The following is a 16,052-nucleotide window of genomic DNA, read 5'->3' as shown; positions in this document are numbered from 1 at the left end:
GAGCTTCCGGTGCAGACCTGCAACCTGAGCCCAGCAGTCCAAGCGGGTCTTGTATCCCGGGCGCTGCGAGATTCCGTTGGTGTCTGTCAGTGTTCCGTTTCAGAGGCTGAGCTCTCTGGCCTTGAACGAGTGATGTGCTGTACCTGAACTGGTGAGCAGTGACTTGAGTCACCTCGTCTCCAAGACCAGCCAGAGCTGTCGTGCTTCCTGGCGGCTTCAGGGCTCTCAGGAGATCACCTGTAAAGCAGAGAGTGCAACTTACAGGGGCTCTCCGTCCAGGGCAGTCGACGTGGACACAGCTGAGGTACCTGGCTGTCTTATATGCCCACTGGTGAGCTGCTGGGGAAGGAAGGGTTAGAGGGAGAGCCCTCAGTTCCAGGGCTGCACCTGAGCAGCTCACCAGGTGCAAGGCAGTACTAACTTGTGCTCTGGGGTTCCTGGGACCCAGCAGCACCCCGGCAGAGCCTGCAGGAGCAAGCTGTGGCTGTGTGGGGGAGCAGCTAAGTGAGTGCAGGTCCAGCCCAGGTTGGAAAGAGCTGCAGAGTCAGCATCAGTGCCTTCATGCTGTGTGTTCAGCAGCAGGCCTTTTCCTCCCCTCAAGTCCCCAATTGTGCTGAGGCTTATGCTGGGGCCTGGCAGTGCCAGCAGCATGGCACCGTCCTTGTCCTGGCAGGCAGAGGTGGTTGGGGGTGACCCAGTCAAAGAGTAGTGCTGGGCCAGGGGAGGAACCTTGGGTATAGACAGAACCCGGAGGAGAGAGGTGGCCGCCCTGGGGCCTGCATGACAGGCTCTCAGGAGGCAACTTGGAGCCAGGCAGACACCCTGGAGGTGAGGCCGCTGACTTGTTCAGAGGCAAGGTTAGAACAAAAGGGCCTGATACACGCTGTCCTTGGAGTGGTTCATGGGCGATTCAACGCCACTATTTTCTGAAGAGCCCCCATCAACACATGTCCACAGTGGGGAGAGACGCGTTCTGTGTGACTGGCAGTACATGCGCTGTCTGGGGAGGGGGAGTCTGAGGCACAAAGGCCCAGGAAACAGTGTGTGCTCAGGTCTAATTCACACTCACTTTTGATAAGCAGGAAGGTGTCAAGTTCACACCCGCACCTGATTGACAAGCACGTGGACACTGGGTTTGCACAACCATCTCCTAATTTGTCTTGGGCTTTCCTGGGGGGCCTGTGGTGGAGGAGAGTGCCGAGTGGAGCTGCCAGGCAGGTGTCTCCTGCAGAGTCACAGCAGAAAACGCCACTTGTCCAACCCTGGAGATGACTGCTGAGACCTAGCAAGGCTCTGGCTGCCTTTGGGTTGATGCGGAAGCCATCCAGCTGCCACCGAGAGACACTTTGGGGGCCAGAGCAACACCTCCGCCTTTCAGACTACATCACCTGCGCATCCTTCAGGCAAAATTGCAAGGGTGGGAAGAGTCCCATTCAGAGAAGATCTCTGTTAAGCAGCTCCTCAAGCCTTTTCCTGCCTCTCCTTCCAAGATGCTCAAATTAGAGTGGGGACAGGTTTCCGGAAAGCCCCTGGCTGGAGCATCCTGAGGGTCATGGGCTGGAGACCCCCCCCCCCCGACACACACACACTCACACACCCACTTACTAACAGGTCGAGGGGCTGCATCCAGCCACGTCCAGCACTGAGAGTGGTTGCCATGCAGGGCTGGGGCCCTGCATCCACTCGGCTCTGGGGAATGACACCTGCCTGAGAGTCCCCTCTGGGGAGCTACGCCTGCCTGAGAGTGCCCTCTGGGGAGTGACGGCTGCCTGAGAGTCCCCTCTGGGGAGCGATGCCTGCTCGTGACTCTGATGGCGACTTTTGTCCAGTAGCGAGCCATGAAGTGAGCCTGGCGTGTGCGCGTAACCACGTTGCTGTGTTTGGACATTTCCCTTCCGGACAGCCAAAGGGCTCGTGGTGAAGGGCTCCCTCTGCCCAGACACTGCTGACATGTGACCTCTCTGTGAAGGTCTTGTGTCCTTCACATGCCAGAGGGACTCAGAGAAGGAACTTTTTCTCCCAACTCAAACAGGAGACGAGGCAGAGAGTCCAATTGTGAATGGATTCTTAGAACAACAATGAGGTCTGTTAAAAAGCGAATTAGGAGGGGTTGAACGGCCGTGGCTGTGGTCGTTGGCTTTTTCAGTTTATGTCGGACCCCAGGATTGGGGAAACACCTTTTCTGCCCATTTCAGATGTCCTTACATTTTCCTTTCTGTTGCTGTGATCAGGTTCATGTTAAACCCTTGGGGATACTCTGTGCCAGGGTCCTGCGAGCCCCATTCTCAGGGGTTTAACTATCTTGGGGTCTAGTACGGTGGGGTCTGCCACTTGGCCAAGGAGCAGCCGCCCCAGCCCGATGCCGTCTCCAGGGACTGTAGCAAGGCCAGAAGACCTGCTTCCTGTACCGCGGCTGCCGCTGGCTGTGGAACCAGGCTCCAGGAGAAGCGGCAGGTGTGTTTGCTGACCGTGTTCTCTCCAGAGGGCCCTAGAAGACCTGCCTGGGGAAGCCATATGGAAGACCGATGGCAGAACCTCTGCTCGTTGCTAATGGCTAAAGCAGCCCCGCCAAGCTAATGGCAGAAACAGCCACACTCATGATTCCGCCCCTTCCCTTAGGGCCTTGTGGAGACACTGTGCCGCCCCCAGTGGCCAGCAGCAGCCGTGTGGGGCACACAGCCCACAGCATCGTCCTCTGCCGTCGTGGACGGGCTGCTCCTAGTGTCACACCCCACACCCTCCTTCCCACACTAGCCAGGTTTGTGCATTGTTGAGAGCCCATGGCGTTGACATGCATGTCAAGTACAGCTTAGCAGGCATAGTGGGCACCTCCCAAGGCATGCAGCTGTGTTGTCCATGATAGTATAGGGTAGGTGGTTCTGTTCTGGCCCTGGATCCAGAGTGGGGAGTCAGCATGTCCCTATGCTGTGACTTCACATCACATGGTAGTTTGTGAGCCCTATCCTGGGCCCCGATGTCCCTGCAGAGTCCTGGGTGTAGAGCGGTTGCCTGCAAGGAGATGTGGGCCAGCCCACCCAGCATGAAACGGAGTGTGCCCTGAAAGCTGGCCTGGGCCTTGAGCATTTGTGAGGAGGAGAAGTGGTGGGGGTGAGGAAGGCTCTTTGGTTCTTAGATCCCTGTCCCCTGGCCCCCTAATCCAGGCATTGGGGAGTTCACTTCCATCTGGGCCAATGCACACCTCCACTCAGCAAGGCCCAGCAAGACCCAGGGACCTGGGCCAGGGCTTCCATGGCAGGGACCCTTCAGTTTCTTTTCTTTTCTTGGAAGATTTATTCGAAAGGCAGGATTACAGTGAGTATGATCAAGCATGCATGCAAGAACTTCCATCCACTGGTTCACTCCCCAAACAGCTGCAGCAGCCAGGACTGGCCCGGGCCAAAGCCAGGAGCCTGGAACTCCAGCTGAGTCTCCCACATAGGTGCATGGGCCCCCAGGGACCCAGGTCAGCTTCCCCTGCTTTCCCATGCCCAATAGTAACGTGCTGGATTGGAAGCAGAGCAACGGGACTTGAACTCGGCTCCAGGAGGCTGCTCAGCTTGTGGCAGCACAGTGCCAGCCAGGTCCGGAGGTTCTTACCCCTCAGCAGCAGCCAAGGCTCCTGACGGGAATCAGGCCACCTTGAATCTGCTCTGCTGCTATTCCTGAAAGTACATGTTGTGCCCGTGTTACCGCTGTGTGTGGGTCCCGCAGGGGAGAGGAGGTGCATGTGGCCCTCGTTGTAAACCCACCAGGGAGACACCAGGAGCTTGTCCTTCCAGGGGCAGTGGCCAGATGAGGCCCACAGGCCTCAAGCCTCTCGGCAGCTGTCAGGCTCTTTCAAGCCTCACATCATAAGTGACAAGGCACTCACATTTGGCGTGGCATGTGGGTTGTGACTGTGAAGACAGCAGCCGTCACTGCCATTGCCAGTGCCCTGTCACGTGCTCATCCTAAATCATGTCAGTTCTTTCTCATGTGGCTGCAGTCCCAGGTCTGTCCAGCCCCAGGCCCACCATGGTGTAGGACCAGGCACTGAGCCCAGCAGGAAAGTGCCTGCATCTGGGGTCAGCACCCTTGTCCCAGCTCCAATTCAGATCTCTGCTTCCTGCTGACGCACCCTGGGTGGCAGTGGTGATGGTTCAGGTGGAGGACTCAGACTGGGTTCTAGCCCAGCCTGGCCCAGCAGTTGCAGGCATGCATTGGGGCCGTGAACCAGCAGGTGGGAGTTCTCCCTCGTTGTCTGTGCCTCAGGTAGATAAACAAGCAAAAGGTATCAGCGGCGCCTGGTGTGGAGTGAGTGCTGCTGAGCACACCTTCTTCTTTGCCTTGCAGGGGCTCTGCTGGCCTGGAGCTTCTGCTCTCAGCTCTGTAACAAGGGTTGTATGCAGGGGTCCCTGCTAGCCACAATTGCTCTTTCTGCGATTTCAGTCACCCAGGGCCTTACCTTGGTCTGGGAATATCAAGCGGAAAATTCCAGAAGTAAATAGCTTCTGCGTTTCCGATCAGAAGCTGTCCCGAGTGATTCAGTGGGATTCTGAGCAGTCCTGGTCTGGGGTCCGGCGCTTGTACCGCAGGAAGTTGCCGTGATCGAACTGTTGTCGAGCTCTTCCCAAACGTGACGTAAGGAGCCTGTTCTGTCCTAGCTGTGAAGCTGTAGGGGAAACAGCCCCTGTAAAGTTGGGTTCTAATCCAGCTCTAGGCATCCATGGGGCAGTGGGGGAACAGGATGGCTGTATACACAGCCACATGGGGAGGGGAAGAAAGGATACTGTCCCATGGAGCGGGTTGGCCATCCTATACTCCATGGCTCATCTGGATAGCAGTGGTTTAAACTCGTGTCTACATGTGGAAGTCCACGCCACGTGGAAGGTGACCCTGAGGTTCCCCATCCCCATGGAGGCTGGAGCCATTCACCCAGTGCCCAAGAGATACCGCTCCTTGTCCTCCACAGCCCCGGTCCACTCCAGCTCTGAGCCCTTGCCTGCCAGATGGACGTCTGACTTCAGCTTAACTTTTTTTTTTTGCTGTAAAGCATCACCATTTTTAATCTATTTTTTAAAAAATAACACAATTCGAGGCTGTATAAAAACTTTTAGTAAAAAATTAACTTGGAGAGCCCACAGATCTATTGAACTATCTCTACAAACTATTGCTGGCACTGCTCCCCGGCCACCAGACATCTTCCAGTCATTGGTTCATGGCCTGGGACTGGGGCTGGAGTGCCAGAGAAACGGGATGGGATGATCAGGCTGGGCTGTGGACTGTTGGGACAAAGTGGCCAAGGTCAGGGAGGAAGGGGCATCACATGATATAAAAATACTGCAGCTTCTCCAGAATATCCCCTGCGGAGTGTTTCAAGGAGTGGCTCAAAAACCGCGGCATTCCTTTTGGGGGATGGTAGGAGGGAGTTAGAGAAAGGATAAGGGTTAAAAAAAGCAAGTTGATGGGCTGGGCAGTCAGTGTGGGAGGTGGCTGTCGGTGAAGGAGAGAGTTGGTGCTGGAGAGAGTCATTGGTGTGGAGAAGGGTTAGTTAGTGTGGTGGTTCATTTGGGAAAGGGGTAGTTACTATGTTAGAGTGGGTAGTTTGAGGAAGGGGTAGTTTGGGAAAGGTAGTTTGGAGATGGGGTAGTAGGGAGAGAATTTTGGAAAAGGGATAGTTGGGAGAGGGTAGTTAATTTGGGGGAGGGTAGTTAGCATACAGAAGGTGGCCAGTTTGAGGAAGGGGAAGTTAGTGTGAGAGAAGTAGTTTGGAGAAGGGGTAGTTAGTTGGGAGAGAGTGGTTAGTATGGGTAAGGGGCACTTAGTTTGGGGAAGGAGAAATAGTATGCGAAAGGGTGTGACAAGTTTTCTCTCTCACTGAAAGCACTGTTTAGCACCAACATACATGGATGTCCTGTGTTCTTAGTGTGTCTAAAGTTGCTGACCTAAAGACCCGCAGGGAGCCCCCACGGGCGGCAAGTCGGCAGTGTGGCTGCCTGCACTGTGGGAGCTGTGCGTGGTGGGGCAGGGAGACTCCTCAGCGCGAAGTTTGCCATGGGTTTGCCTGAGACAGCACTCCTCAACACCCAGAGTTCCTACCCAGGTCGACTTCCATGTGAGATGAGACGTCCAGCAGTCTCAGGGCACGGCACGTCTTTCAGGAATTTTGTCCCTGAAGGCTGTGGTGCTGGTAGAGCTGGCGGTTCTTGTCAGGAGCCTGTAGGAGGCTCCACCCTAACACGCGGGTGTTACGCAGGCAGGCAGTAGATTCCATGGAGTCTGGCAGCAGCGCGCCCATCTAGATTCCTAGATTCCGATCCTTTCTGCACATACGCTCACTCACGCCAAGGCCCTACTGTCTTACAGATAACGGTGGGCAGACCCTGGCCGGGGGCAACAACTGGCCCCTGCGCGGGCGGAAGTGGAGCCTGTGGGAAGGCGGCATCCGCGGTGTGGGCTTCGTGGCCAGCCCGCTGCTGAAGCGGAAGGGTGTCAAGAGTGGGGAGCTCCTGCACATCTCCGACTGGCTGCCTACTCTCGCGAGGCTGGCGGGGGTGCAGCCCCGTGGCACCAAACCTCTGGACGGCTTCGACGTGTGGGAAACCATCAGGTACCCCCCTGATGCTCCACTCCCCACCACAGCCCCTGCAGTCAGAGAGGCAGCACTCCTGAGCCGAGATGCTCCTGCTGCTGATCAATCACCATGTGTTTTAAAGTAGAAGTGCCAGGTCGGGGAAGAGAGCCCGGCAGGACCGGGTGGTGCTGGGTGGTCTCAGGATCTGCTCACCCCCCGGTGAGCATCTAGTGAGGTCCCTGCAGGTGCCAGCTCTTGTTGTAGGCACTGAGAAACTAGGAATGAGCTCACTCTTTATTGGAGAGTTGGGGGGAGGGACAGGAGACAAGGAGAAGCCTCTGCGTGCCAGGCGTGTGCAGTGGAGCTGTGGATGGTGATGGATCAGCCCAGCAAGTGGCAGTCCCTGGAGCAGGGGCAGGCTCAGTGTTGGACCTGGCTGTAGATACCCTGGAGGTAGTCCTGGCCATGGTTAGCCCGGGCAGCATGGAGCAGTGGATCTGGAGGGCACGGGGAGCTCCCTGGGAGTGACCGTTGGCTGTGCGCGTTGTTTCTACCCGCTCTTCTGTGTGTGTTACACCGGCATGTGCTGCATCAGCTGGTACGCAGTGTCTGATCCGGCGTGCCAGGGTCGCAGACACTAATTTAACCTGTGGCCCTGTACGTGAAGCTTTTTTTGATGGCTGTATTTTGCAAATATTTTTACTATCTTATTTATGTTTTCAATTTTGTTGATGTTTGATATGAATATCTCTCCTGCAATTGATTCATAAATATCATCAGCCTTTCCTTTTTGTTCAGGAAACTTTTTCCCCACTTTGAAATGCACTAAACATTTTCCCTGTTTTCTTCTTAATGTTATGGTTTGATTTTCTCCTCTGTAATTGGTGAGATGCTGCATGTGTTGGGTGAGCCATGGACCACAGGGGGAGGAGTGACTTTTTCCCAGTTTTTAGAGATCCTGGAATCATGTGAGGCTACAGTGAAAGCTGTGAACTTACACGGGTAGAAAAGCCCTGACCGCCGGGGCTAATGCTGTGGAGCAGCAGGTCAGCACACCACGTCGAGATGTCTGCTGCCCTCGCAGAAGTGCCCGTCCAGGCAGCTACTCTGCCTCTGATCCGGCTCCCTGTGGAGGTGCCCGTGTTGGCTGACACACCCAAGAGGCTGACACGTAGGAGACTCGGATGGAGTTCCTGCCTCCTGGTGTTGTCCTGGCACAGCCCTGGCTGTTGTGGGCATTCGGAGAGCGAACCAGTAGATGGAAGATCTCTCTCTCTCTCTCTCTCTCTCTCTCTCTCTCTACCTGTTTGTCTGAACTTCTCTCTGTCACTCTGCCTCTCAGGTAATTAAGTGGATACCTTAATATCTTTTTTAAAAATCCTTATAGATTACTCACATTGGAAGTAGACTGCATTTATTTCCTATGTCACTGATGCTCACCTGAGCCATCCATGTTGGCCCACAAACCCTCTTTTCAGGCTTACCATGATCTTTTTTATTTGAGAGGCAGAATGAGAGAGGGAGATGAGGAGAGGAAGGGAGAGACCGTCCACCCACTGGTTCACTCCCCAAGTGGCCACAGCGACCAGGTCTGGGCCAGGCTAAAGCTGACAGCATGACTTCCATCTGGGGCAGTAGTTTAGGGTTCCACTTTGGGATGTCAACTCCCCTTATGAGAGTGTCAATTCAAGTCCTGGCTACTCCAGCTCTGATCCCAGGGGCCCAAATTCCTGAGCCATGTCTGCTGTCTTCCCAGGCACACTAGCAGGGAGCTGGATCGGAGCAGAGTATCCAGGACTCAAACCAGCACTCCAGGGACAGGCAGATTTAACCACTGCGCCTGACACCGACTGCCTAACATGAACTGCTCCTGCTCGGAGACGAGCTGTCCGGGCTCTGGTGTGGGAAGAGCCGAGCTGCAGAAGTGCTCCTGCTGTCTTGCACCTGCTGCTGGCTGCCAGTGTCCATGTTCGTCAGCAGCAGCTGGCTGAGGATTTTCGCCCAGGATGCTGTGCCCATGTGCCAGACCATGAGAGAGTGGGGGCTTTCCTTCTCCATTTTCTAACAAAGATCTGCCCAGCGTTTCCATCAAGCACTATGTGAGCGTTTCTGTGGAATAAACAGAGCACTGCCGTCACAGCGCTCCTGTTTCCTGATAAAGTTCCCGAAGCTGATAAAGTCACCCTGATCCCTGGACTCCCCAGGCCAGCTGCCTCTCAGCCCCGGTGGCAGAGCTGCAGCTCCCCCACCCCACCCCAGCAGCCACGCTGGCGTCTGGAGCTGCTTGGGCAAAGCAGGAAAACAACGGGCGGCACTCAGAGGCCGGAGGTAGGAGGTTTTTTGTTTTTTTTTTTCCCAGAAGTGGAAAGAACGTTCCTGAGGTGGTGGAAGTTCTTTGGAAGTCTCCAAAGCAACTCATAAAGTAGGAATGTGAGAACAGGAAGCTAGTTGGCCAAGCCGAGTGCATGAGGGAGGTCACAGGTAGTGTAGCCACTGCCTCGTGGGCCTCTGTGGACGGAGGACCAGCCAGGAGAGGCAGCGCTGGTCAGGCTGGGAGGTGGCATTTGCCAAAGGAGCCTCCTCAGCTGCTTCTGCTTTTTGGTCTCCGCAAGCCGCAGTCCCCAAGGTGGCTGTCACCCCAGGACGCGCTGTCTTCCAGGCTTATCAGAACTCTGATCTTTCTACCCTTTTTTGAAGTTTTATTTTGTTTTTGTTTGAAAGGCAGAGTGTACAGAGACTCTTCCATCTGCTGGTTCCCCAATGACTGCAGCAGCCAAAGCTAACTGATCTGAGGCCAAGAGCCAGGAACTTGTTCCAGGTCTCCCATGCAGGTACAGGGTCCCAAGGCCTTGGACCACTTGCACTGCTTTCTCAGGCCACAAGCAGGGAGCTGGATGGGAAGTGGAGCAGCCAGGACAGAATTGGTGCCCAGATGGGATCCCAGTATCGCAAATGTAGATCCTCCTGCTTTTCAACTGGACAGGCAGTCTATGTGTTATTGAAGAAACAATTTGACTAGCTTGGCCAACAAAAGGGAAACCAAAGGAGTTGTATTTCCTAAGGGTGTTTTTGTTTTATTTTGTTTTGTTTTTTACTTTGTCTTTAATGAGGTAAGATCATGGCCCTGCCTGCGTGATGTTCTGTCCTGTCCTCACCCATGGCTGGAGGGCGTAATGTGCCACAGCGTCATCTGATGACGGGTAACTTCACCAAACACAACCACAGCTCAGAGACGTTTCCTGCTGTGGATGCAGCTGGGAAGCAAGCTGAGATGAAGCGCAGTGGCCCACTCTCAGCAAGACGTCCAGACTGCGTTTCTTCTGCCGTGTCTGAAAGTGCCACCTGAGGCTGTAAGTCCTTCCTAGCACCGGGGCCCATGTCAGGGCCTCTGGTTGGCTGGGTTGTTTTCATTTTTACTTACTCCAAAGGCAGAATGAGAAATGGAGATCCATGTCCTGTCCACTGGTTCACTCCTCAAGTGTCTGCAACAGCCAGGGTTGGCTGGGGAGCTGGGAACTCAGTCTGGGTCTCCCAGAAGAGTGGTGGGGGCACAGCTGTGTGAGCCATCACCTGCCACCTCCCTAGCACCTTAGCAGGAAGCTGGTTTCGAGAACAGAGGCAGGAGACACACACAGAGTGCATTCCTCTCCCGGCTGCCCATGGCGTCTGAAGCTGGGAGCTGGGAACGCGGTCCATGCCTCCAGGGTGGCTGACAGGGACCCAGCGGTGTATGTCATCCCAGGCACCCATTAGCAGGCAACTGGAGCTGGCGGGAGCAGGGAAGGGAACCAGCCCTCTAATGCGAGAGTGTCATGCAGAAAGTTAGCCTGAATGGCTGGAGAGGAACCGAGGGTCCTGCTTTCCACCTAGGCCCACCCAAAACTGTCCACTTGTTGGCGTAACTTATGGCTGGAGTATCCTGATGAAATAGGAACACAGCCGAACCTCAGGTGTCCAGTTCAGGGTTCGTGCTTGGTGAGACCCAAAGCGTGACGTCAGAGAGACCCATGATGCTTTAACATCGTCAGCACCCCAGCTTTCCCCTCCTTCCACATGGGTGTACTCCGTGCACTCTGGGAGTCTTAAGGCATGCCACTCCCAGGTGTCAATAAAGTGCCCCTGTGAGCGCCATAGCCACCTCACCGGGCAGTGCCACAGCTTCCTGGGCCGCTCCTCTCGGGGAAGAAGCTTGAAAAAGGTTTACTCTACTCTTCCTCCTTGAGTCTCTCTGAAATGTGATTCTTCATTCCATGAGGGAAAGGATTAACTGGTCTTCAGTGGTGACAAGAGACACATGTCTTAACCCCACTCCCAGTAAAGTGTTCTGATCAAGTCTTTCCCCACGAGGCTGCAGACGTTATGGTTGTCTGGTCAGCCAAAGGATAGTAGGTGATTGTGAAACAGGAGAGGACCAGCGTGGCGGGTTAAGCCTCTGCCTAAGACGCCAACATCCCGACTGGACTCCGGTTCGTGTCCGAGCCGATCCACTTCCATGCAGCTTCCTGCTAATGTGCCTGGGAAGGCAGGGAAAATGGTCCGAGTGCTTGGGCCCTTGCATTCAGACCCAGAAGAAGCTTCTGGCTCCTGGCTTTAAACCAGTCTAGCTCCAGCCATTGTGGCTGTTAGGGAAGTGAGCCAGTAGAGGAAATATCTCTTTCTTTCTCTTTCTCTCTCCTCTCTCTGTAACTCTGCCTTTCAAATAAAAGTAAATAAATCTTTAAGAAAAACAAGAAAAGGAGGACACCTTGGTTATTGGAAGTGTATTCACTTCCACATATCTCAGATTTTTCCCTAGTTATATACAAGGAGTCTTTCTCTCTCTCTCTTCTGCCCACTCAAAAAATTCATAGAAGGGCCCAGTGTGATGGCTCAGTGGCTAAATCCTTATGTTGCATGTGCCTGGATCCTGTGGGTGCTAGTTCATGCACCGACTGCTCCATTTCCCATCTAGCTCCCTAACTGGCCTGGGAAAGCAGTCCAGGATGGGCTAAAGCCTTGGGGCCCTGCACCTGTGTGGGAGACGCAGAGGAAGCTCTTGGCTCCATGGCTTTGGATCAGCTCAGCTCTAGCCATTGTGGTCACTTGGGGAGTGAATCAGCGAAAAGAGGTAGTTCCTCTCTGTCTCTCTTTCTCTCTGTATATCTGCCTTTCCAATAAAAATAAAATAAAAGTTCAAGGAAAAGGTGTCTCCTGAGAAAATTGCGTGTGAGTTTCTTTTCTGTTCTTTGAGCCAAAATAAACTTTTAATTCCTTTTCCATTAACTTTTTGAGGACCGCTTTGTGGTTACTTACTTGTGGCTTACTTGTCCTGTAGTTGGAGGACCAGGTTTTTATTCCAGCTCTTTTGAGGTTACGGCGTGGCCCAACACGCCGTCTTTCCTGGCTTCTGCACTGTGTGTCCTTGAGAGGAAAGTGTGTGTGCGCCACAGTTGCTGAGTGTGACCTGGGGACTTCTGTGATCTGACTTGGGAAGTGTTTGGCTCTGGGAGATGAGTGTATACACGCTGCCGGACTGTCACTTTTGTCCCAAGCTGTGTTTACTTCTGGTCCTCAACTGTGGGTGATGTGTTAGTTCCTCAGTCTTGAGTTTTCTCCAGCGGCCACTGTGACACAGACATGCTGATGTCATTTTCCTGGCCCGCCTCTGGTCCCAGGCCCCCGGGTTCCGCTGTTTGGTGTGTCTGCCGTTGATGGAGTCTTCACTCATGGTTACTATGTACAGTGAAATCAAGTTGCTATGCAATGGGACCCTTTCCCTGTCCTCTTTCTTCTGATTTTAATAATAGTTATGGGCCCAGGGCAGTGGCTCGATTCACTAATCCTCCCCCTTCGAGCACCAGAGTGATCCCATAAGGGCTCCTGTTCAAGTCCAGCTCCCTGCCTGTGGCCTGGGAAGGCAGCAGAGGATGACCAAAGCCTGGCTCAGAAGCTCCTGGCTCCTGGCTTTGGATTAGCTCAGCTCTGGCCTTTGGGGCCACATGGGGAATGAACCAGTGGATGAAAGATCTTTCTGTTTTTCCTCTCTGTAAATCTGGTCTGCCTTTACAATAAAAATAAATAAATCTAAAATTTTTAAAATTTTGAAATTAGTTGTGTCAGTACACATGGGTCTAATTCAGAATGCTCATGCAAAAAATGGAGCTAAAAGATGAGTTTATCTTGTGCAAAAAATTGAAATTAAGCTTCAAATAACTCGTGAAAATACATATCATAGAAAATGTACGAATCTCAACAGTTTTGGCTTGAACATAAACACTCTGTAATTACATTTCCACAGACTTCCTGAAGTATCCTTGTATATTGTGTGACACTTTTGCTCCTGATCCATGATTTTGTATTCATCTTGGAACCACATTAAATAGGCTCAGTGCTAAACACTCCCACACTGCTAAACTGTTCACAAGGATTTCTTAGGTGGAGGAATTAATTCTTGAATAGATTCCTAAGGGTTCCTTGAATTCTTGCATATCCATTGAAGTGTGGTCGTTGGGGAAACTGCAGCTTACAGCACAGAAGCCCATCTGCTCCCCTGTGGCTGAGATGGTCCCAGGTCTGTGCTTGGTGCAGTCCATCTGGTTCCATCTCCTAGGCCGGTGACTGGCCCTGTTGTCACTGCAGTATGTGTGTTCCGGAGGGGACCGTTCTCTCCCTCTCCCAACCTGGAGGAAGGAGTTGGGTCTCATGCTGCGGATGTGTTCAAGCGTCCTGTGCCTTTATCCAGGGGTGTGTTAGGGGACTGTGTGTAGGAAATGGTCATGGGTTTCTTAAGGTACTTCCTGCAGAAGCAGACCTCCTGTCAAGGGAAACTATGAGTGTCTTAAAAGCTAGCCTACTGCCATCTTCTTCCCTATAGAAAAAATCAAGATTTAGAACACGTAATTATTATTCTGTTTTGGGTGGGAAGGGTCCGGGGCCAGGGGAAAGCGGGTGAGACCACTACTTCCACAATTTCTTTTCCTTCTTCCTGTATCTGGGGGAACAAGGGAAGAACCCATACCCAACCTCCCGATCACCTCAGTCCCCAGGGATGGGGAACAGCCACCCGATGTCATCCTAAAGTCCCCATTGTGGAGCATGCTCCAAGGGTTCTGTTCACGTGGTTTCTATAGTACGGCAATGCTGTTGATCTTGCAGCTGCAAGGATGGAGATATCCTTCCAAGGACCATTGGCTGCCACAGTCCACCCTGAGTCTCCGTTCATTCAGAAATTTGCCTCCATGCTTCGCTGGGGTAGTTGACCCATTTGTTCTGCCCTCCTTCCTCTGCTCTGGTACCAGATGTCCTCTGCAGGATCCAGTGGTCTAACATATCCTCCATGTGCTTCAGGGTGTTCCTTCCACTGCTCCGTCAGAGCCACTGAGGAGGCCCAGTTTTGACACACACATTCCGTTGGCAGGCCAAAGGTCCTGTTATGTTTGCCATGGTTGACCCAACAAAGGGATGCCCACAGTTTCCCTACTGGGCCCATTCCTAGTCCTGGATTTTGCGCTCTCCAGGTGTTTCTGCAGTCTAACTTGACAGGACTTACCCCCAGTCCCAATACTTGACAGAGAACACATAATGAAATGTGGTAATCTCCTATAGCAAGACGCGAGAATAGTAATTCTTCAGATGTGTATTGAAACACTCTAATCTTTGAAAATTATTTATTTTAAAGCAGAGCAGCAGAAAGGGAGAGACAGAGAAAAAAAATCTTGCATCTGTTAACTCACATTCCAAATACCTGCAAGAGACAGAATTTGTTCACTCCAGAGCTAGAGCCAGGAACCAGGAGCCAAAGCCGGAGCTGGAGCCAGGAGCCAGAGCCAGAGCCAGGAACCAGGAGCTAGAGCCAGGAGCCAGAGGCCAGAGCCAGGAACCAGGAGCTAGAGCCAGGAACCAGGAGCTAGAGCCAGGAGCCAGAGGCCAGAGCCAGGAACCAGGAGCTAGAGCCAGGAGCCAGAGGCCAGAGCCAGGAACCAGGAGCTAGAGCCAGGAACCAGGAGCTAGAGCCAGGAACCAGAGGCCAGAGCCAGGAACCAGGAGCTAGAGCCAGGAGGCAGGAGTCAGAGCCAGGAGGTAGGAGCTAGAACCGGAGCTGGAGCCAGAGGCCAGAGCCAGAAGCTTCATCCTGGTCACCCACCTGGGTGGCAGGGACCCTGCTACATGGCTGCCACCCAGACTGTGCCGGAAGCTCGATCAGACTGCACAGTGTCTGGGGTGTGAGTTTTCCAGCCAGGGGCATAACGTGCTGCACCCCATTTCCTTCCCCAAAGCAGCTTGTGTTTTTGAAGGAGGTGGCAAGATGGCTCCATTGGAAGGATCTGTTCAGCAGATAGTCCTGAGGGAAGTAGCATATACAAGAATGAGCTCAAGATGTCCCCTGGACCAAGGGAAGTCCTGAAGCTGAGACACTCCCAGGAGGAGAGAAGCCGGGAGGCACACCCTTGTTACCTTGGCTCAGGCAGTCTTGTCTTCTGTAGAGAAGATGCCAAAAGCATCAAAAGAAAAATGGGTAATGGAACTACATCAAAATTTAAGACTTTTTTTCTTTTGTCAGTGTTGTAAAAGCAAAAGAACTGCCCACAGAGTGGGAGAAAATATTAGGCTGGATCTGATGAAGGGCCTGCATGTAGAGTATACAGAGAACTGCGGCCCAGTGGAGAAGTGAGTGGCGCATCTGAATAGCCACTTATTTCTCCAAGAAAGACACATAACTGGCAATAGTACATGAAATGTGTCAGCATCGTTAGTTGTTAGGACCCCAGAGATACAGAAACCAGGCCTCAGTGAGCGAAGGCCAGGACACAGAGAAGTTGGGAAGCTCGCACTCTGCTGGTTGATGAGTTCTCCCAAGGTTGACCATAGAGTTAGCACATGACCCCACTGTTTACTCCCGGGATGACACACAGTGAGCGTTCACAGCAGTGTTCTTTATAGGGGCCACGAGTGGTCATTGTGATGGCTTCAGGACCAGCAGAGGGCTGGCTCTGTGCGCAGTGGGCTGAGCCACCCGTGTCGGAGTTGTTGATCACGGTGGTGACACCTCAGTGGAAGACCTGCAGGGAGTGACACCCTTGCTGGTCTCACTGCACCTGACTGGCAGTCTGCTGGGTACTTTTGACATTTCCATTATTTCTTGTAAGGGTTGCATTTATTTAAAATCCACCTGGAGATATTTCTGAAGTCTGCTGCTGAGGGATTGTTGCAGTTTATCTTGTTTTCAGCTGGAGTAATACAGCCGTGGTCCTATTCCATTCCCTTAAATTCTGTTTTACTGACTTGTCTAATAACTTGGCGGCCCTAGCTGTGGTTAGTCACCATGTTAGTCACTTAATCACATAATGCGTTTTTTTGTGTCCTATCACTAACCACATCCTTATCGAAACATCCTGGTTAGTACTTCCAGAAAGCAGACTCGGGCCAGCATTGGGGCACAGCCAGATTAGGCCACGACTTGCCATATAGACCTCCCATGCTAAACACCTACTCCATTCCCATCCAGCTCCCTGCTATGCGC

The 16,052-nt window shown here is 53.0% G+C and overlaps 1 protein-coding gene across 2 annotated transcripts in view; it reads left to right on the top strand.

Moving 5' to 3' along the window:
- The window catches only part of ARSB (arylsulfatase B), a 72,119-nt gene that overhangs the window by 31,953 nt on the left and 24,114 nt on the right, over window positions 1-16,052 (top strand). For both annotated transcript variants that reach the window (XM_058656427.1, XM_004586316.2), the window contains exon 5: window positions 6,346-6,589. In XM_058656427.1, coding sequence (XP_058512410.1) covers window positions 6,346-6,589 — 244 coding nt within the window. The remainder of the gene's footprint in view (window positions 1-6,345; window positions 6,590-16,052) is intronic.

Source organism: Ochotona princeps, chromosome 28 (genome assembly GCF_030435755.1).
Source record: "Ochotona princeps isolate mOchPri1 chromosome 28, mOchPri1.hap1, whole genome shotgun sequence".
NCBI lineage: Eukaryota > Metazoa > Chordata > Mammalia > Lagomorpha > Ochotonidae > Ochotona > Ochotona princeps.
The sequence above is the reverse complement of the archived record's forward strand: the minus strand, read 5'-3'. Positions and strand labels throughout refer to the sequence as shown.